The following is a 23,668-nucleotide window of genomic DNA, read 5'->3' on the forward strand; positions in this document are numbered from 1 at the left end:
TGTTGGTTGTTCTCTGTTTGATTTGGTTTTGTTCTGCAAATTGTTTTTTTTTAAGTTGTGAAATACTGATTCACAAACCCCCTTCCCCCTCTCAGTATTTCCTGTGTGCTTCTCAAATAGTCAAAACTTTAAACAATAGATTTCACCCCTTGGATTGACACTTCACATAGACTGTTGACAAGGATCAATTGGCCTAAGGTTTGAACCCAAAAACTCTTGCAGCAGTTCACATATCTTCCAGCTGTGATCTTGAATAGAAGCTGCAGGTGGTACTAGTAGAATTGGCTCATCAAACAACGAAAATTATACCTTGGAATGGTACTCAAATCTGTATTCTTGCAGTTATCAAATTGCTGAACCTCCTGTATGAAGAGAAGAGGGTTTTCATCCCCCAGTATTCAACCAAGGGTTTGCATTCTTGGGTGAATGATTGAAATCAAAGCTTACACAGATGCAAATAACCCAAAATTGGATAATCAAATGATGCTGGTCACTACCAAGTTATACCTTCTCAAATTGGGCCCAAGGATCCAAATTTCCCACCAAGTATTTAAAAATACTATTTAATAATAAAATGTTTTAAAACACTTTTTTTTTTAAATTATAATTTTATATTAAGTTGCCCTGTAATAAATCATTATTGGAGACAACTTAAAAATGAAATTATATTATCCCTTCTCTTTATCAAATCTCTAGCCTATGGGAAGAAAATAGGCTAAAGGCTCCTTCATGTAGCTAGATAGAAGAAGGGGATGTGACATTATACCACATGCATGGGATAGTAGTAGTTGTCATAGCTAGATTCTATATATTGTAATGATTTAGCAAGTGTAAAGCATCTTGAGAATTGTAATTAGAGTTTATTCTCTATTGGGAGGATTGCCTCCTTGAAGTGGCACCACCATGAACATAATATACAAGCTCTCTTGCTCTTATTTCATGCTTATATATGTGTATTGTCACTATTTTTATTGCAAATTGTCTTGCACATTTTGCTTTCCTTTGCTCCTTACTAAAATATTGTAATGTTTCTATAATGGTCATCTTAGTTAGTTTAGATTGTTTCTAAATATGTCTTCAGTTAATGATTGTTTCAAAAAGAATCATCGACTTTGTAAATCTATTTAAGGAGCCTTCGCCTCCTTTGTTTAATACATCGATTTATCATAACATGGTATGAGAGTAGGTTGATGGGATTTCATAAAATTTGGTGAATTTTTTAAAACAAAAATTCATAGCTTCTTTTGATCTAGAATTCTTTTTCTAGAAATTTGTTTTTCGATTTTATTGTTGGAGGTCTGTTTTTGTAATTGTTGGAGAATTCGAGGGTTTTGTTTTATGTTAAAATCGTGTTTGTTTGTAGCAGTGCAAGAATTGAGGGTTCCTCAGTATTTTCGTCTCTAGTTCGTGCGACCACTGTACTGAGGTTTTCAACCCTCCTTTTTTTTTGGTTCAGGGGTTGTTAGTTTGTGTTTGACGTTTTTAAGGGCTACACGATCTGGTCTTGTTTAGCTCCCAATGGTTACATTCTCATTTTGTCATTGCGTTTGTGTGTGCAACTCACATTTTTAGACGCGATTTCACTGCATTTTTTTTGCAACGGCTCTTCGAGTTTCGTGGGTTTTATGAGAAATTGCAATGGAGCCCTGTTGGTGTAAATAATTATTCATCATGGATATTATTAGACCTTACTTAAGTTTACTTAGGTACATGCATTTCATAGTAGTTTGGGTATGAGACACTTGGGTGTTTGTGCCACATTGGGCTAGTGTGTGTAGGAGAATTTCCACCTTTTATGGTGTGATCTTGTTACTACTCTATCATATCCACTTATTGCGGAGTGATAATTCCACCTTCGGTGGGTGATCCACCTCATGTGGAATATTATATTGTTTCTACTACCTACCACACCTATTTTCTACCTATCCTTGTTTCTTATTGAGCCACATGTCATGCTTGTGTGCTCACATATCCATATAGCCTTGCCTATATATGTAGGCTCATATTCATTGTATGTAACAACTATTGTAGAACTATTGATCTATTGATCATTTATCTATTGATGAGAATACAGTTTATTCTTGTCCTATATTTTCTCTCTCTATTTTGTACTTTTCATTGAGCTCTTGATCTTGGCAAAATCTCACAAGCCCCGTTTTGGATTTTGCTTGAATTCTTAAAAAAATAAAAAATCGAGGGTTTCTGTAGTTCTTTGTTGTGTGCGACCTAGAACTCATGGGTTTTAATAATTTTTCTCCTTCAAAATTTTTTTGGGAGGGTTTTATAATTTGTCCCTAAAAAAAAATTATATTTGGGTTTTAATAATTTTTCTCTTTAAAAAATTCTGGGAGTTTTTATGATTTTTTCCATAAAAAATTATTTATGGGTTTTTTTATAAGTTTTGTCCTTAAAAAATTGTTCTGGGTTTTTATAATTTTTCCTCAAAAAATTACTGTGGGTTTGTATGATTTTCTTCCACAAAAATCGTGTTTGGTTTTGCTCGATTTTCTCCTAAAATATCGTGGTTTCTTGCAATTGTTTTGGATCGCACCTAGAGTTGCTAGGGCAACAATCTGTACGAGGGTTTGCCAAATTTTCCTCAAAATCGTGATTTCAGTTTGCGAAGCCATTCTTGAGATCTTTAACTACACGGAGGGATAGTTTTGTTGGATGAATCTCAATTTGTTTTGGTTTTCTTGGTTATTTCCAGAAGTTTGTAGATTTAGGGAGGGTCTTAGTAGCAAGCTCATTTTGCAGAGTGTCCTAAAGAGAAGGGGCCAGCTTTCTCTATGCATTTATGACCAGAAGGGGGCCACCTTCTATGCATTTGCGATCAAAAGACTTGCAGATTGTCTTCTGTAGGGTAGTGTTGATGGTGTTTTTTATGCACATGCGAACACAGAATAAAATACCAAGGTTTTTTACCTCTCTTGAACAAAGTTATTTGAATGTTGAAGATTTGCCTAAGGATCAATCGAAATAACTCCAAGATTCTGGTATGTAGGGTCTTTACGTGTGGATAAGCTCTGTTGGTGTGATGTGATTTTGCTGGAATCACAAGGGGACTTATGTTTGTATGCCTGAAAGCTTGATTTGCTGGAACTTGAGTCCTAACTACTCATCGGGATAATAAAGAAATAGCAAAAGGTGTAGGGTTCAGGGAATCTAATCTAAGACCTAGAATGCAAGAAGATAGATGAACAACTAGGTGGAGTCTTATTGGGTTGGGTCTCACCATCAGGTTGAACAATCCGACACCAACTCAGTGCAATCTTCTAAGGGAATTTTGAAGATGTTCAAATCGTTACACCATCAGACACTGATCACCATTCAAGTTAATGCATGAACAATAGATGCATAACAATTCGAAATTAAGCTCATTCAATGCCAGTTGACCACGCAGGGCACCCTTACAATCAGTAAGAGGCTAGTGGTTTGGACTAGGCGGATTCCAAGCAAGTGCATTCAACAATTTTTCTCCATTTAATCTAATTATCTACCATCTAATATGAAGACTCAACAAGAAACCATGCACATTGCAAAGAAACGACACATTTCACCATATCTTCAATGAAAATGGAGTCTTTTTTAAACCAAGGAACAATTTCTTGCCTTCTCTTCCTACTCTATTCTAATTACTATCTAAGCTTCTATTCTTCTATCTTATTCACAATTAACCACTATTAACTATTGACTCCCTATATTCCTTTACAAATGAAGAGCCAGAGCCCTATATAGAGAGCTCCTTACATTTCAATGGCTCTGATTGATTTAGAATGAATGGCTAGGATTACAAGATAGAAAACCCTAATTAGGGTTTGTTACAACAAACTCTCTTAGCCAATGAGAAAATTACATCTCATGAGTGTGGACCAATAGGAAATCGGGGTAGGTGCCTCGAAGCTTGTGCCATCGCTGGTGAGTTAGGTACATTGAATCTGGACATGCTGATGTGGACCTATCTGACTGGAGGAACAATGACTGGGATGCCACCTTGTCTTGCGTTTGTGTTTGGTCAGGGAACTTTGTATCTCTTGATATTCGACAAGAAGCTTAACTTTGATTAACTCTTCTGAAACTATCTGTCTCTTCAATATACCCTTGCACTGACTTTGGTTGATCATCCTTCGTCCTTGATGTATCTAATGAATGATGTACCTCTCCTTGACTCTCCTGTGTTTGACGAAGCTTCTACACGGTCAAGTCACTCCTTCTTTGGTAGCATATCTTTCTTTGAAGTGTTTGTAAGACCATTCTTCTGATATCTTGTGATCTCCTTGAGGATAGTTCTAACACTTGAAGTCCTTTGATTTTAGCAACACCTTGGGCACCTTCTCATGCATCTAAGGCGTCCTTGATAATGATGAAATGTGAAGAGGTCGCCCTTGTCCTGGCTTGATCTCTCTCCAACTTGATTTTATTGATTTGCAAAATAAACAAAAGATGGTGTCAAGCACTTATGATATATTCATCCTAACTTGGTATTTCTCACTTCAAACCATTAACAAGAAGGCATTAGGATCAATTTGCTTTGAACCCTCTAGAAGGACAAGCCCTATAATGAAATCCGCTCTGGACCCTCTCCAAGGACAGGCCCTATAATAAAATTCGCTTTGGACCCTCCCCAAGGACATGCCCTAAAGAGGAATTTCGCTTTGGACCCTTTGGAAGGGTTAGGAGCGAAATTTGACAAAGTTGCTCAATTTACCTTACATAGACTTCATTTTCAACCTTACCTTACCAAGATCAAATCATTCGCCTCCAAAAAAACTTAAGAATAGGTTTCGCTCAAGGGCCTAGACAAAAGCTAGACCTCCTAGGAATTTCGCTTTGGACCCTTTGGAAGGGTCAGGAGCGAAATTTGTCATTTAGTCTCAATTCCATCATTTCCTTTGCTCCAATCCACTTCTCAAGGCAAGTATGCATCAATGCCCTTTCAACCATGCCTTAGGAACCAAGATTTCAACCCCAAACAAGGAGCAAAATAGAGTTTTAGGAAATTTCGCTCTGGACCCTTTGGAAGGGTTTGGAGCGAAATTCTTCCTTTGACGCCATTCATCATTACTTTGCCTTGAACTCAATTTTTCAAACCTCCTTCTATCACCATCAAGTCAATTCGCCCTCAATTTAGCTTAAAACAAGATCTTTTGGGTGTATTAGGCAAAATAGGGAGTCCTTCTAGGAATTTTGCTTTGGACCCTTTGGAAGGGTCAGGAGCTTAGAAGAAATTCGCTCTGGACCCTCAAGAAGGGTCAGGAGTGAAATTTTGCTTTTCTAGACTCTACTCACACTCAACTTGCCTTGGACTTGTCTTTTCCACCCTTACCTTATCATACTCAAGCCAATTTGCTTTCAAAGTGATGCCCACTCAATGCTTTTGGTGAGGAAATAAGTCTTTTGGAGGATTTCGCTTTGGACCCTTTGGAAGGGTCAGGGGCTTAGATAAAATTTGCTCTGGACCCTTTGAGAGGGTTAGGAGCGAAATTCGGTAAATAGGGCTTAGGCATTGATAAAATTTCCTCTTAGCTTGCTTGTTCATGCTATTTAGCTTCAAACCATCTTAGGAAAAGACCCTGAGGGCAATTTGCTTTAAAATTGGGAGGAAAGTACATGTTTTTGAGAAATTCGCTCCTGTACCTTTGGAAGGGTCAGGAGCGAATTTGTTGCTCTAGGCCCAATTCTTCCTTCTTTTCACTCATCTTTACCTTAGACTTGACTTTTGAATACTTTTCTTGCCATGCATGACCACCATTCAATGTTTCTGGTGAGGGATTAGATCCTTTGGAGAATTTCGCTCTAGACCCTTTGGAAGGGTCGGGCGCGAAATTTGCAATTATGCTCAAATCCCTCACATTTTCATCACTTGACTTTGTTGCAACTCACTTCCAAAGGCATGGATAGATCATTTTCATTCACTCAAGGCGTGGAATCAAGGATTTTAACCCATGTTAGAAGCAGGAGAGGTTTGTAGAGAAATTCGCTCTGGACCCTTTGGAAGGGTTAGGAGCGAAATTCTTCTTTAAGCTGAAATTCCAAATTTTCCCATCAACTTTGCTCTTAGACTTGGCTTTTGGGTCCTCCCTCCATCTCAATCAAGTCTATTCACCCTCAAATCTACTTGAAATAGGATTCATTCAACTGTTTGAGTGAGATAAGAGGTCCCTTGAAGGATTTCACTTTGGACCCTTTGGAAGGGTTGGGAGTGAAATTGATGTTTTAGGCTCAATTTCCTCATCCCATCTCGTTCCAACTTGCTCACAAGGCATAGATAGGTCATTCCTCACCTAGTCAAGGCGTAGGAGCAAGCTTTGAGGTCTAAATTGGGAGCAAGAGAAGAGTCTAAGGAAATTCACTCTGGACCCTTTGGAAGGGTCAAGAGCGAATTTTGCAATAATGCTCAAATTCTTGACCTTTTCTCCAGATTTCCAAGTCTAAGTTTGTCCGAGGCATCTCCAAGGTTGAATTCAAGCTAATTTCCTCCCAATCCATGCCTTAAAGTGAAGTTTTTATCCAAAATAGGAGGGCAAAGAGAGCTAAGGAATTTGACACTATCACTCAAATTCCTCATTCAACTCTCAAGTTTTCATGCTCAATCTTCATGTTCTTTGCTCCTCGAAGGGTAAATGAGTGGAATTGGTATCAAACAAGGCTCTAGACATAATGCAAAGACTCTCCCAATCTCAATCAAGGCATAACCCCAAGACTAGAGCAAGGCCTGACCTAGAGAAGGCTTTCAAAGAGACCTTGACCTGGACCACCTACTGACCAACTTCAATTCAAGCAGACTCTGCTATCCTAATGAGCCCTCTGGCAACTCTCCAATGCAAAGATTAATAGACAAAAACCCAAACGACAAAGCCAAGAAAACCAACCCTAGAAAGCAAAAATCAGGGGTCCCCATTTGCAATGGGGTGATGTGTGAATACGTCACAACAGGTAGTTAGAATGATGACCATTAAGGGAGGGTATTAAAATATTGTAATGTTTCGTTAATGGTCATGTTAGTTTAGATTGTTTCTAAATTCGTCTTCAGTTAACGATTGTTTCATTAAAAAACATCATCTTTGTAAATCTATTTGAGGAGACTTCGTCTCCTTTGTTTAATACATCGATTTACCATAATACTTCTTGCTCCATTCTCCACTTCCTTCGTTGATTTTTTGTTTAGCTGCAATCTCATATGAATTCAAGATCAGTTTTGGCCTCGTAGTCTCATTCTTATTAGAGTTTGATGCTAATAGAGTGTCATCTACAAATTGTGGAGTAAACATATTCCTAGTTGATGAGGATATAGAAATCCGTTTTAGGCATGTATATCTTGATGCAATTTGAAGGCTTTCCTTTGACAATTAGCCAAAATGATAAATAAATAGGGTAAAGTGGATCCCTTTGATGTATTCCCCTTTGATCCCTTGAAATAGCTGATTGTGACCTCATTAATGGAAGTGTTTTTCCATTTTAATTTGTTCTTCTAGAGTGGTCACGTGGCTGATCACATTTTTCTTCCATCATTGAGCTATTTAACATGAGATTTTGGCTTCCGAAAAATCTTGCCAATCCTTGGATATTTATTAAGAGTGATTGACAATGTTTTACCTCATTGATTTACTTGCTTACTCCTTTCTTTGCTAAAATGACCTCCCAAAAATTAGTTGTATTTAATTTACAATTTGTCTTTGAATCAAATATTTAATGTGATATCTTTTTGAATTTTCTAGATATTAGTCTTCTTTGTATATTTGGGGTAAGTTTCCCATTTTATGGAACATTCCATGTCCCATTAATTTTGGGGGTGTCATCCATGCCCCTAGTGTCATTTCTTTTACACTTGCATCTTAAAATTTTGTTTATGAGTTTTGTAGTAATAGATTCATCCTCTTTGACAAGGCATGAAGTTTCAATTAATTACAATTAGTTAGACCTTTTTGAATTCCCATCAATTTGAAATTCATATTATGGCCTTAGCTTCAAAAACTATGTTGGAATGTGTCCTCAATTGTTGGGTAGAGCAAGCAGTAATCTCACAAATTGTCACACAAAGTTCCTCCTGGCTATAATGGACTTGAGTCTACTTTTGCTGGCCTTATCAAACAAAGTTCACTTTTATAATTTTGTGTGGGAGTGGAGTCCCCTGCTTTGAAACTTTGATTATTACATATAACACCTTTGCTATTATTTGTTCATTCTCCATTTTAAGCTTCATTTCTAACTTACTATTAGTGCAAATTACTTAATTTTCTTGTCAAAGTCTTGTGCCATTGCATGGTAGAAAGCTAGGAAGATGCCCTTTGTAGGATATGTCTCCCCAACCCGTGCTCTTCATGAATTGCTTGGATGCTGAATCAAAATATTGTTATTAAGTACCCATTCCATATATTTCACTTTTGTTCATTTGGTTATTTTTGCTCAAGTGCATACAATAATCTAGATTTTTTTTACATTATAGTAAGAGTAAATAGTGTCTTCCTATCCATTGTAACCAAAGAAACGGGACTCGGACTCGGCTTGGACTCGGCAAGGCCGACTCAGACTCGGACTCGGGACTCGGCGTTAGACTCAGGAAAGTGAAAAACTCAAGAAATTTAGAGATTTTTAAAGATTTAAAACTTGTTTCAGGCACCCTTTATTAAATACACCTTAAAGACACAATAACATCATCAAATTCGGCTCATTTGATTACATACACAAGTATACATCAATCACATAAGCATAAACGCAAATTGTAGCTGAAGTAAATAACAAACATAGATATATAAATATTGTCAAATGTATACAATATTACAAAACTCATGGAATAAAAAATCCATGTCATCATATGATCATCATCAAATGTTTCATACAAATACCAAAGGTAAATACAACTACAAGCCTATGGCTCAGAGGAGCCTGCACCCTCCAGCTCCGCCCCCCTGCGAAGGCGTCTAAGGTAGGTCCTGGATGATTTGACAGCCATAGCTGCTCCCCATGACACCATGCCATGCTCACCAACATCAGGAACATCCTTGTCACTATCTGCCTCTAAATCTCCTGTCTGTGCTCGTGCTCTTCGCTCCTCCTCTGCCATGGCTACAGACTCAGCCTCTATATCTACCTGGTCGATCCAATCAGTGTCAGACTCGGAGGTTAAATTTTCCCTACTTCTATCGACGTAGTTTCCCCCCATATTTTTCTATTGGCTGGCATGTTGTAACCCTAATTTTTCTCATTCTTAGGCGGAGGTTGTAGTGAACAAAGGCGATACCATTCATTTTAAAAAAAAAATTTAAAATGTTTTTTTTTGTCATTTTAGTATTTTACTAACCCAGCCAGTAGCCGAGTTTGGGGCTTAGGACTCACCGAGTTTGGTGAGTTTGAGCCAAACTCGCCAACTTGGCAAGTCTGGTGATTTTGCTCGCCAGGCTCGGACGAGTCCGAGTCCGAGTCCTAGAGACTCGGCGAGCATGACTTGGACTCGGAGTCGCCGAGTTTAGGCGATTCATGGTGATTTTCGTTTCTATGATTGTAACCAAGTAATTAGTTTTCTTTTTAGATTAATTAATGAGGACTTATATTGCGGCCCCTACCCTTGAATTGTGAGGGTTTGTTCACGGGACCCACATTCCATACAATTCATTTGCTAGGCCTTTTCTTTCTCCTTGCATCTCCTCCTTATTGCTCCATTCCTCACTAGCATCACTTATTGCTTATCTCAATGTCACATCTCTTATTTCCTCCAATAGGGCATCCTCCTCCTCGCTTCATCATCTCATCCTCTAGCATCAGTAGTGCGCCTACCACATTTACTCTCAATTGGAGTAGGACTACCACTTTAGCATGCCATTCTGATGGTATGATGTCCTTGGTCTCCAACATGGAAACCAAGTAGTCATACCAATTGACCACAACTTATGAAGTTGTAATTATTCTTATAGTGGAGATACTTGGTGGCTTCTTATTAACTCTCAATTTTAATAACTTGGCTGTTATAAGCATCTCGTTTGCCAGCTTGAGATTTGTTTACAATTTTACCAAGAGGACTTCCATTTAAGAATATTAAGAATATTGTCTATTCAAAGGTTACCAACATACCATGTAGTAAAACATAAATGGTGCCTCTATATTCCTTTAGTTGAAGCTATGTGGCAAAAGTGTAACTAGTGGCTTCTTTTCTTCTCTAAAGAAGCAATTAATTATTCATTTTACATAGCTATACCTGATCTTCGAGTATCACATTGTGTCAGTTGATGTCATGGGAGAAATATTCACTTATTCATTAAGGAAGAGGAGCCAATCATTGAGCATGGGCTAATGGTTGTGATGATAGTTTGAAACTAAAATATTCTCTGTTTTTTTAATAGAAGTTATGAGATGGCACTTCTGTTGAAGTTTAGGATCAGACAGATAACAGTATACAGAAAATTAAACAATGAACATGCATAACACAGCTATACCCTGGGAAAACCTCCCTCTTGGAGGTGAAAAACTCAGCAACAAAGTCTAAACTCATATTAACTCAAATCAGTATGAGTATTACAACTTCACTTCACACATGAAGTAATATGATTAGCAGAAAACCCAAATTAGGGCACACAGCAGAGTGAACAGCACATAGAACAGACTTATCTGATTGATTCTCAATCTGATGTAGACAAAATGCTTGATCTGAAGGTGATACACAGCATATAGAGCAAGTTTGCTGCCCTAGGAGCAGTTCGCTGGCCTTGAGGATGAATTTGCCAGCCCTAGCGAAGTTCGCTGATCTTAGTCTTGGAGTCGCTGCCCTAAATGAAGCCCTGAACAAATTCGCTGCTGTTTGGAGTGCAGATTTGTAGAGATGACTTTGCTGATCAGAAGCAGATGATTCACTACTTGTGTTTTGAATGATTACAAATGACTTGGTTTATATATGTGGCAAGCTTTGCTAATTAGCCTTGGGTTGGCCATTCCAACTTGGCGCCAAAAATAGGATCAGCCCTATTTAATTTACAAGTTACATGTATAGGGCCTGACCTAATACATGAACAAGTTACATTAGGGTCCAAATGAAGCCGCCCACTTAGGGCCAGATTGAATGATTAATACATTAAATTTTGCCAATCTTGTGGCTAAGGCCACTTAGCCATCAAACGTGCTAGGTCAGCCCTAGAAGGATCCAACCTAGCTACACATCAACAACTTCTAGGACTAGTGTTTGGAAAAAGGGAGTGATTGCAATATGTCACATCAAATAAGTAGCAAATCACGTGATGCCACATAAATACACCAAGGGGACATGATTTGGCAAAGAAGTTTTGGTTCAACCTAATTTCCTTTGCACTTAAAACTGTCACCTGAACTTTCTAACCACCGCAAAAAATGTCCTTCCACTTACTTTAAGTCTGCCAAATGAAAATATTAGTTTTAGCACGTGCTATTAGTCATACTCTAAGACAATTTTTGTTTACTGATATAAGCATTACAACCATCAAATAAGATTCCCAACTTCGTGTTATTAATGGTCATTTAAGTTGTTTCTAATTTCTCCTCTAGTTAACGATTGTTTCTTTTAGAAACATCATCTTTGTAACTCTATTTAAAGGAGCTTTGTCTCCTTGATTAATTGAACAACATCGATTCTTTGAAATCCATATGCTTTTGCATATGTATTATGGTATCAGAGCATTAACAAAAATTCGTAGAGATTTTCTTCAAAATTTTTTTTGAAAAATTAATTTTTAATCTCTTCTGTACTTCAGATTTTATGGCCTGTTTCGTGTTAGGGTTTTCTGCAGATTTTGCAAGTTTTTTTTGTGGATTTTGGCTTCCTGGTTGGAAAACTTTTTTGGGCATTTGTTATTTTCATGGCCGCCTAGGGCTTCCACAATTTTTGACTAGGGTTTTGACCCTTCAGTTCAAGTCGAAATTTTATTCTGATTGCAAATTCTTGATGGGTTTTTCGAGAGCTTTTTTGGGTTGGTCTTAGATTTTTTTTGGTGCCTCGTTTTTCGTGTCTCAAATTTTGTGCTAGCGAATTTTTCATGGAATTTGTGTCTGTACTTGTCTTAGTGCATTGAACTTCGTACCTCGGGTTTCGTGCATTCAACATCTTCTCAATATCTCGTTTTTCGTGCCTCGAAAGATGGCTTATGGGCATCAATGTTTGTTTCGGTTTTTAATATTTTTTTACCTAAAAAAAATTGTAATGGGTTTTAATTTTTTTTTTCCCTTAAAAAAATCTGTGGGTTTTAATAACTTTGTCCTCAAAAATTATTTGTGGGTTTTTCAATATTTTTTGTACCTGAAAAAAATCATGGAAGGGTTTATGATTTTTTCTTCAAAAATTGTACTTTGTTGCAGTCTGTTTTTCGTTGCACCTGGAGTTGTGCGAACATCTGCACCAGTCTCTTGTTTGCAGTCTATTTTTAGGCATCTTGCTCATTTGCTATAGTTTGGAGGGTTTGCCGATTTTTTCCTCAAAATCATGACAACTGTTCTTGGTGTGTCTCTGGTTACAGGGAGGGACAGTTCTCCAACATCAAGTTGGATGGTTGGTGTTGTTCTGGGTATCTCCTGAAGTTCTGTAGTTTCTGAGAGGGTTGGTGGCAGACTCATCTCAAGTGGCAAATTTGGTGGCAGGCTCTTGTTTTTTGTTGCAGCGTGTTCTGAGAAGAAGGGGGCAACCTTCTCTGTTATTTCTCTTGGTAGTTAGAACGATGACCATTAAGGGAGGGTATTAGAATAATATCTTTCTTTTTGTGTTATTAATGGTCATTTAAGTTGTTTCTAATTTTACCTCTAGTTAACGATTGTTTCTTTTAGAAACATTGTCTTTGTAACTCTATGTAAAGGAGCTTTGACTCCTTGATTAATTGAACAACATCGCTTCTTTGAAATCCATATGCTTTTGCATTTGTATTAATTGCCTTCTATCCTTTGATGACTATTGAAGCACTTTGAAAAATTTCATTTTGTGCCATTTAGTGAGATAAAAGGGGTATGTAGGTGCACTTGCAATGAACTAGATGGCTTTGTGCATGTGATATTGAATTCTTTTATTCGCTTGCTTATCAGTATGTTTTTGATTGTAAATTGATAGAAATGGCTAATAAACTTGTGAATGATTGCAGAGACTTCATGAAGAGCTGCATGATGACTTGATTGATATTGACGAGTTTGATGTTTCGTGAGTTAGTTTCAATCTTTCTTCTTGAAATTTGTTATTGATTTTTATTGCAAGTACTAGATTTAGGCTTGTTTAAAATTAAACTTTAAATCTATGCTTTGGAGTAATATAGCAGCTATTTAATATTTGAAAATTTTCATCTATTTTTCTATCTAGTATCCAACAATAAGGGCCTTACCTTTATGGTCTGTCACTTGTTTTTCTCTTGTAAAGTTTAGAGTGTGGTTTCGTCTGTTGGGTCCCAAAACTGCTGCTGCATAATCTTAAGATTCTTCTTACCTTTAGGGCCAGAGATTTGTCATCAAGAAGGTAAAAGAGGCTCATCAACAAATTAAGGAGGGTTAAAGGCCAATTGACGAGAGTGGGTAGTCTTTTCCACACTTTGGGCTCAAATAAACTCAAGAGGTCATTCCCACAGGTATCCTTAAAAGAGTTTAAATCAATTAAAATCTTGTATGATTGCAATAATCAACAATTATAACTTCGATCATATTTATGTTTGATCCCCATTATTTGTCACTAGGTCAAAAACTAACTAGCTGCATAAAACCTCCTATAAAGCTGATAAAACACATTGCATTTTTTATTATAGATGATAGCAATATTATAATCCCCAAAGATGATTTCATTTGATATTATATACACAGTGGCAAGGTGCAGACATGCATGACATGATCCTTTGATGATTTAATTGTTGGGTTTGCTTAAGATTGTTCCCTGGCTTATAACAATGAATCATAAACAATACGTATATTCTAATGTACTCCTACTTCTAATAGGGATGGAGGGTGTTTAAATGATGGATGTTTGTGTAGAACACAATTATTCTACTAAGAGGGGGGAGCGGGAGGGGGGGCGGGGGCGGGAGTGGGGGTGAGGGGCATGGGGGGTGTGGCGGAGAATCAGTAGAAGATATATACTTTTGATCCTTAATCAATTTAAAGTTTAAATGAACTTTATCAAACTTCAATCTGAAAACTGAAAGGAATTGAAACTAAAATCAGAGAGAGATGCAACCAAACAATGAAGCCAATGCACAAAAGATATGTGGAAACCTAGGATGGGAAAAACCATGGTGAGAAATGCTGCTAGGATCTACTGTCCTAATCCAGCCTCAGTTGAAATGTTTACAAAGTTTTAGGGCAACAACCCCAAGGAATCACCAAACTCCTTATTAGAGCACCAACTCTTTCAAACTCCCCACTTAACAACCCGAGTACCAACCTGGCATCTTGTTGTGCGTTGCAAACGCTCCCCGTTGCCGACAGGGTCCCCCTTCCTGTTGTTGAGCCTTTCGTCCTTGCCTTGTTGAGTTTCACGCAGTGTCTCGCGTCCTTTTGAGCGAGTCCGCAGCTGGTTCGTAGTGATGGTATCGAAGAAAAGAGCCGATGAATCCTCCTGACTAGTCTAGCCCTCGGGCACGAATGCTGAGAATGAGTTCGAAATTTTGAAAATCGCCTTGGATAGGTGTAAGGTGATGGAAATTGGCGAAGCCCGGCAAACAAGAGCAGTGTGTCTAAAGGTCGCACGAGGACCAAAGTCGCCGTTTTTTTTGCACGAAGAGCTATGAAGTAGACTGCATAAGGTTTGTCTCCGCAATGTTTGTGGGATTTGAGTAAAGGATGATTTTCGCCTGTTGATGAAGGAGCAAATTTCCTGACCAAAGTGCCGAGGTTGCTAAACTTGCCCGAATGCCTTGGAATTCCGAAGCCTCCGAAATCCAAATTTGTAGATCTGGCGAAAACTGGTCTGAAGCCTGAAATTTTGCTAAAGTTCCCAAAATTGCCTTATGGGCCCAATTTTGAACCTAGAGGCCAAAAGGTTAAAATTTCACAAGGTTGAGAATTTGCTAAGATCGCCCAGGGAGCCGAATTTGGGACCCTGGGGCAAAAAAATTTCAAAAATTCAAAGTTTCCTACTTGGTCCGAAAATGCTTTTTTAAATATTGCAAAGGTGGGTTTAGGTCCAAAAATCACTTTAAATGCCCAATTTCGGACCCTGGGGCGAAAACTGGAGAATGCGAAATAGTGCGAAATTTTGCAAAAAGACCTTCAAGGTCCGAAAAACACTTAAAACGTCCATTTTCGGACCCTGGGGCGAAATTTGAAAAATGTAAAAAGTTGCAAAAAGCTCCTCTAGGTCCGAAATTCACTTTAGACCTCCAAATTCGGACCCTAGCTCCGAAATTTCAAAATATGACAAATCGCAAAAGGTGTTGAGAGCTCCAAAATTTGTAAAGGGATGGTCTAGGTCCGAAATTCGCCTTAAGTCCCCAATTTTGGACCCTAGGGGGTAAATTGGAAAATATATCGAAGTTGGAAAAGTGGCATTTAGGTCCAAAGTTTCTTTTAAATCTTGCAAAATATGTGATTTGGTTCGAAAAACACAAAGCGTCCATTTTTGGACCCTGGGGCGAAATGTGAAAAACGCGAAATCTTGCAAAATATGTGATTTGGTCCGAAAAACACTTAAAGCGTCCACTTTTAGACCCTAGAGCCGAGATTGAAAAAGCGATGAAATTCGCAAAAGGGTTCAAATGCTCCGAATTTACGAACATGGGCATAGGGTCCGAAAACTCTTCTAAATAGCGGAAACATCCAAGAGCCCCGAAATTTACAAAATCATTCTTTAGGTCTAAAATTTCGATAAGTTGCAAAAAACGTTGAAGCTCCGAAGTTTGTTTCAAAATCGCAAAATATGCTTCAAAACGCCCAAAACTCCAAAGGGGCAAAATTGCGAAACCTCCGAAATCACAGAAGGTGTTGAATGCTCTGAAGTTTGCATAGAGGGCGTCTGGGTTAAGTTCTCCGAAAATCTCTAGTTCAAAAAACCCCAAGTGCTCCGAAATTCGCTAGAGGGTTAGAAATCGCGAAAATCGCAAAGTGTGAAATAGCTCCAAAGTTTGCACAGGCTGAGTAAAAGCAAAGTTTAAATTTCGAAGGGCCTCCACATTCGCCAAAAGGTTCGAAGTTGAAAGGTAAAAGCGTTTGAAATTCTAAAGTCCTCTACTTCTCCGAAATCGCTGTGCACAGGCCCAGATATAGAAATTCGAAATTGATAAACCCCCTCCACGTTGCTGCATTTCGTGTAAAGGAGACCACGTCCGATTTTGGAAGGGAAAGAGAGCCAATTTCGCGCAATTCATATTCAAGGTAAAACGCTGCATAAACTATCCCAAATCATTCAAATTCAGATTGCCAATTACCTAGGGTAAAAAACCATTTAAAATGATAAATTCTCTTTCATCCAACAACCGTGAGAAATTTAAATCAAGGAGATAACCGTTGGAATTCGAAACTTTGCAGAAACGTCCATTCGCCTTCACGAACCAAGGCCGGGCAATTCTTCGCCATCCGTTTTCGTCAGGTAAGTACGATCTGTCTTCCTTGATCATCTGAAATGCTTATTGTAGACGTATAAAAATGACCATATTCCTAAATGAATATTTTATGTTCATTTCTCTATTTTGATTAAATCCAATTTAATTAAATTATCCACATTCCTCTATTTAATTAAGTAAATTACTCAATTTATTTAAATTAAATTCACTATACCCATTTAATGAATAAATCATTTTATTCAATTAAATCCCCCTAGCCACTTTTAATTAAATTCAAATTTAATTAAATAGTTATCCCAAATTGAATAAATCTAATTTATTTAATTCCTCCAAATTGCAACCAAATTGAATGAAAATCATTTAATTCAATTAAATCCTATTATCCCTCCATCCACTTGCAAAATCCTACATCTCCCACTTGCCTTCCTAAACCCCTTTCTAACCCCTTCTAGAATCTTCTAATTGCTTCTAATTAACCTAACCCCTCCTCTAAACTTTGTCACATCCCTAAGCAAAGGGAAGTCACTTCTCAAAAACCTTAAAGTCTTTGATAACCATTGAAGGTTTTCAACCTTCAACCACTAAAACCCTTAAAGTCTTTGAAAACCATTAAAGGCTTCCAACCTTCAACCACTTAATCCTTAAAGTCTCCAATAACCATTAATGGTTAATTCAAACCCTCCCACATGGTTAAAACATTTGTTTTGACTCAACCTCTATCCAACCCAAGGGTCTCATCAGGCCATTAATGCTTTGACCATGATTATCTCTTAATCATTTGCACAAAGGTTTATCCTTGGATTAACTCCTAATCCAGTGGGTAATCCTAACTTAGACTTGACCCTTAGCCTTTAGATAACCATGAGGTCTTCTCAGGCCTTTAATGCCTCCAACCTCTTCTCTCAACCCAATCCTATGTTGACACTTGTCACCATGTCATTGGTGCAAATTGTGCACATGGATCCCCAACTTTCAAACCTAGCCCTTGATTAAACCTTTCAATCCTGACCATCCATTGCCTTGTTTTTGCTATAAATAGAGCTCTCATTCCTCCATTCTTAACAATCATCTTTCAAATTTGAAGCATTATACTTATGCTCAAATACTTTCAAGCTTTTTTATCTTTATGCTCTTCATTTAGCCTCTTTTAGATCAAATATGCATGCTTAGATTACTTTCTTTATCATTTTAGTTCAATCATAGACTAAATATAGTATGCTAGGATAGTATTCATACTAATCTTGTCATCTTATCATTTAGTTTATTGCATTTTAGCATCATACATAGCTTACAACACATCTCATACTAAAATCAACCAAAAGCATCTCTCGTTCTCATATTTGCCATCCCCAAACCATTTTGCTTAGTAATCTGAGAGCAAAAACGTTGGTTTGAGGGACATTGTGAGATAGAGAACCATGGGACCCTCCTTGGGAAGCTGAGTAACACTGCGTTACTCCATAGCTTGCATCAAGAAGTCCTGTGTGTGTGTGTGGACTAGTATATTAACAATATTTTCATATATTTAGTTTTATCAACCCACTTTTCCCGCATACACTTATAAATCAAACAGACGTATGTGCGAAATCTGATTAAAATGCCTAAATTTTCGAAATCTGCATCTCTTTCGCTTGTAAAACGTTGTTCAAAGGAGTCAAAATTTAGAATTCACTCCTAAGGTTTAGCCAGAAATTGCATTTTCAAACTTAGGAGATTTTTTCATGCTTGGTCTCTGTTGAAAATTAATCCAAAATCCAGAAAGCGTTAAAAGTATAAATTCGCAATCAAAAATCTTCATGAATGCTGTGGTTAAAATCGATCAAGCCCTTTTAGCTAGAAATGTCGCTCCATGTCCAATCTAAATTTTGAATTAACCTTTGAATGCTGGGGTATTTTCTATCTAACCCGCCTTACTTCTTTGTGTATCGCCTCGTAATTCGCATCCGGCTGTGCAGGATAAATGCCTAAATTGGCGGTAGAATCATAAAAAATGCCCGCTGCAGCCGAGACATCGTGAGCATCCAAATCAGATATCCCGCGCAAGGTTGAAAGGATGAAGTATCAATATCAGAGAGGAGGATTGAGGGAGTCAAAAGTGCAGAGTGCCTGGGACAATGTCGGTGATACCGACCTTGGCCATATTGACATTCAAGACTTCAGGAATCGGGTCTTCTCACCTAATGCATATGGCAAGCCTAGACAGATGGTGGAAAGTGGCATCGCCCAAGCGACGGGATTTCCTCCAGCAGTACAAAACTACGAGTTGGTGGTAGAGGCAGCCCAACATTATCAGTCGAATTCCAAACTGGTGCTCCTTGAGAACATGACCATCGCCAACTTCACTCCTGAGGCCATTGGCGATGCATTTGACATTCCCTTTCCAAACAATCCCACAGCCACAACTATAGATGAAGCACAAGGGGCATATGATATGAATCCGGTCCGATGCAAAGCACTGATCAACAAAGAGTGGTACAAAGAGAAAAGGCCTCCAAGCGTCAGAATTGTGAAAAAGACCCCCAAAAGTGATTTTCATAATGAACATGGGGATATGGTCACATTACTCAGCCGAGTTATGGGACTCCCTAAATCCAACTACTTTGAAGAGTGGATGTTCTATTTCACAGAGCAAGTCGTTCTATTTCACAGAGCAAGTCTTCGCTGGGAAGTCTAAATTCGACTAGGCCCAGATCATAAGCGACAACATTCACACCTAGCTGATAGAGCTTGAAACGAAGAAATACTTTACCATGACCTCTTATTTGGTCTATATGTTCGCCAAGAACCAGCCGCTGCCAGGTTTGATAATGAAAGGTGAAATCGGGAATGGGCATGGTCAGGTAAAGGTCTATGATTGTTACCTACAGCTGCATTACCAAGATATAGCTCAGAGGGAAAAGAATAGCCCAGCTTATGCAGTTGGCCAATATGAGCGCGTCAATGATGCCTTCACGATGCGCTTGGTCAGGCTGATGCAGGGAGGATTACACATAAGGCTCTCAGAGCAAGCTACTATCCTAGTATAGAGGTATGGAGCCTGGTTCATTCAGTTCCCAAGGTTCTCCTATATCCGAATAGCAGGCTTTGATGGTGCTCCTCTCCGACTTCCACGGTACCCAACCGACAAAGTAGTTCTTATGGAGGTCGCAAGGCAGTCACGCCCGGCCGGTATCCTACTCAAAGAAAGTAAGCAGGCTGGATTCACATTTCCCATGATCATAGGCAATCATGATGTCCACCTAAAGACCCCTACCCTAGTAGAGGAATACCTTGCAGAGCTGGCCTCTTATGGCCTATAGGACCATTTTCCAAGAAAATATTTCGATCATGATAATCTGGCGAAGAGAGCCTATGGTAGGCGGTACAGAGCAAAGGAATCAGTTGAAGACTATTGGAAGAATTGCTTTGATGACTACGAGGTCAGGAGGTGGGAATATTCTAGACTTAAGTGTGCAGTAAATGCGACTCTTTGAATATCGTCGGGTCCCAGATCAGCTCACAGATTCAGGGAATTGCCTCCAGGTTCGAGAATTTGAAGCAATAAGGCATCTCTTGCTAGGCGTTGATTGGTCCCAGGACCCAATCACTGATTTCGAGGCAGTCATGGCAGCCCCAACAAGGTACACAAATCAATGGTTACATCAGCAGATTGAGAGGCTAATACATGAAGGAGTCCAATTCACCTACCACCTAATGGGTAGCCTTGATTCTCAGTCCTCCGAAGATGAGGGAATGTCTAGTGCACCCCGGGAAGAAACTGAGAAACTAGAGAAAAGAAAGAAGGCTAAGGCTTGTAGAGGGACTCGGACGTCCAAAAGAACAAAAAGGGAGAAGATTCTTAGAGACTAGAGGTCACGTCATCGTCAAAGGACCCCAGTTCGTCCGACGATGTAGTGGAATTAGATTATATACTTGCTCCGCCTTCTCAAAGTGACATTGATGCGTTTGGAACTGATGATCCTCCCGCGCCTGACATGCCAGAAGCTGAGCTAAGTGATGCAAGTATTGTCATTGATGTCAAATTAATTGAAAGCAGGAAGCATCTAAATTAACATCACAGAAAGAATGAAAGTATCTAAAATATATCCTAGAGTCGGGTGTTGGTTTGGAAGTTTCCTGGCAAATTGGCACGATGAAGCAGAAGATTACAGTGAGCATGGTTCGTATCTATATCATTATCTGAAGGCAAAAATAGAAATCAAATGAAAACTATTAATAGAAAGACTTTATAAATAATCCGATATATTTATTACCCGATATATAATATGGAAAGACTTTATAATTATCGGCAAATATATTAATATAGCGGCAAGTTTATTAAAGGGAAAAAATGTTTTGATGGCGGATGTATTAACCAAGTATTTTTTATGGCACCTCATGAGCGTTAATATATTGAACAATATTATCGGCGACACACTTTAAATTAATTAAAGCGGAGATAGATATGGAGTGGCAAAATTAAAAGTGAAAAATAAATCTCGACAACAAAAATTATTAAACTTTGGGTTTTGCGGAACTTACTTAATACCGACTAGGAGAAAATAATATCGTAAATAAATTACATACCTTATTTTTACAATACATATTATTGGGCTTCATTAAGTTCGGTGGTATGTTTATTATGAAAAGTATTGTCTAAGGTATAGTGGCATAAGAGTGTATTAATATAAACAAAAGTGTTTGGCAAACAAATACTCCCGTAAAAAGTTTATTAGTAGAATTTAACAAAAAGAAGTTATTGAAATATTGAAGGATATGACTTTTCAAACTAAAAGTCATGTTGGTTTGCAACTGGTGGAACTAGCACATATATATATGAATTTTTAAAAATGCTTTGAGAAGGATGTTGATATGCTGGATATATATACTTTGTATAAAACTGTGGATTTTTGAAAGTATACCTCATGTAGGTGAAGTAAGAGGTGTGCAAAGAGAAACATGAACAATCAGTCCTAAAAGAGCATAAGTTTAGAATATAATAGCAGATATATAAACTTAGCACATGCAGATTTGAAATGAAGAGTAAGGCAGATTTATGATCAGCTTACGGCAGATTTATGGTCAGCTTACGGCAGATTTAAGAAAGAAATTGTGACATATTTGTATGAAGATGTGTATGCAGATTTAAAGAGTGTTACCATTGTCCATCATCCATTGTTACAGCAACATGTTCAAGATGGAAAATTAGATTCGTGAAGAGTGAGTTGGTGCTCACAATTTCAGTAGAGAGAGTTGGTGCTTCCAGTGGGTTGGTGCTCACAAAACAGAGTTCGGGGGTTGGTGCTTCCAGTGGGTTGGTGCTCACAAAACAGAGTTCGGGGGTTGGTGCTTCCAGTGGGTTGGTGCTCTCAAAACAGAGTTGGGGAGTTGGTGCTTCCAGTGGGTTGGTGCTCACAAAATTGTAAAAGAACATAAATATATAGCATTCATTTTTCAGTGGTTTTCTCCCACATTGGGTTTCCACTTAAATCTTTGTGTTATTGTGTTCATATGCAAAATTATTTTTAGTGATCGATTCTATCATATAAAATATTGAATTGAAAAGTTTCATTATATTGATTCACCCCCGTTCTTAGTATAACTGTGTGCTTTTCAATTGGTATCAGAGCCGGTTCCTTCGGAGATAGCCTTACAGCTTGAAGGTAGATCCTCAAAAGAGCACAATGGTAGATAACTATGCAGTTAGAAATCCAATTTTCGATGGGACAAATTATGTATTTTGGAGTATCAAGATGAAAGCCTATCTGAACGCACTTGGTTATGATGTTTGGCAATCCGTGGTAGAAGGATACACACCTCCATCAACTCCTCTGATCGATGCAGCGGGAAAGAGGAAAAGTGAGAATAATGCCAAAGCAGAACATGCTCTCCTATGCAGCCTGGCTGATTCTGAATTTACAAAAGTCATGCATTGCAAATCAGCAAAAGAGATATGGAACAAACTGAAAAGTATCTATGAAGGGGATGAAAAGGTAAGAGAGGTCAAGCTTCAATCACTTAAAATGAAATTTGAAAGCCTTAAAATGAAGGAAGATGAAGATATCACCACCTACTTTTTGTGTGTGGATGAAATCGTAAATGCAATTACAGCATTAGGAGAAGAAGTTGAAGACACACCTCTCGTTCGAAAGTTGTTGAGAACATTGACAATGAAATTTGATCCTAAGATATCAGCAATAGAATAAATGAAGGATTTGAAAACATTAACAAAAGATGAATTGTTTGGAATCCTCACAGCCTATGAAATGAGGAGAGAAGACAAACCATCACAAAAGGAGGTATCTTTCAAAGCATCAAAGAAGGGCAAGAATAAAAATCATACACCAAAAGAGAGTACAAGCAGTGAATCAGATGAGGCTGAAGCTTACTTCATGAGAAAGTTCAAAAAGGGCAAAGGCAAATACAAAGGCAAATTCCCTTTCAAATGTTTCAATTGTGGCAAGGTTGGGCATTATGCTTCAAAGTGTCCTCAAAATGAAAGTGATAGCAGTGAAGAGGAGAAGAAAAGCTATTCAAAGAAGAAAGGAAAGAAATACTTCAAGAAGAACTACTCAAAACATAAGAAAAGCTTCTACTCTAAGCAAAGTTCCAGTTCATCGAAGGAAAGTTCTGAAGATATGTCCAGCAGTGATGGCGAAGAGATTCTTTTTATGGCAATGAAAGTCAAAGATGATGAAGATGAGAAGGAAGAAGGACAAGAGGCTATATGTGATGAAGAAGATGTAGATCTTGAAGAAGAGTTACATTATGCATATAAACAAAATGAAAAGCTAAAAGGAAGGGTCTCAAAATATAAGACAAAATTACAAGAATCAAGCAAGCTCATTGAAGACTTAAAAATACACTTGGAGGAAGCAAAGAAGAATGAGAAGGAAATAAGGGATCAGCTTAAAAGAAAGAGGAAGGATGCAACAAATTAGAATAAGAAATTGTCTCCTTAAAACAAGACTTGGGGAAACTTCAAAAATTTGAAGATAGCACCAAGAAAATGGATCGACTTCTTAAGGCACAAAGACCTACGTTCATTAAATCAGGTCTAGGACATGAAGAGGATCAAACAACAAATGCTACTAAGTCAAAAACTTTGGATGATTCATGGAAGACAGTAGAAAACAAAAGAAGGAAGAATGATGCTCAAAAATCTCATCCTCCCACAAATATGTTGAAAACATCTCACATAAAGAAAT

At 38.0% G+C, this 23,668-nt stretch overlaps 1 protein-coding gene across 2 annotated transcripts in view; it reads left to right on the forward strand.

The window, feature by feature from the left end:
- LOC131054788 (snRNA-activating protein complex subunit) overlaps positions 1 to 23,668 on the forward strand; it is a 206,156-nt gene that overhangs the window by 16,988 nt on the left and 165,500 nt on the right. For both annotated transcript variants that reach the window (XM_057989384.2, XM_057989385.2), the window contains exon 2: positions 13,086 to 13,141. In XM_057989384.2, the coding sequence (XP_057845367.1) occupies positions 13,086 to 13,141 (56 nt within the window). The remainder of the gene's footprint in view (positions 1 to 13,085; positions 13,142 to 23,668) is intronic.

The sequence above is a fragment of the Cryptomeria japonica genome, chromosome 3 (assembly GCF_030272615.1).
Source record: "Cryptomeria japonica chromosome 3, Sugi_1.0, whole genome shotgun sequence".
Classification (NCBI taxonomy): domain Eukaryota; kingdom Viridiplantae; phylum Streptophyta; class Pinopsida; order Cupressales; family Cupressaceae; genus Cryptomeria; species Cryptomeria japonica.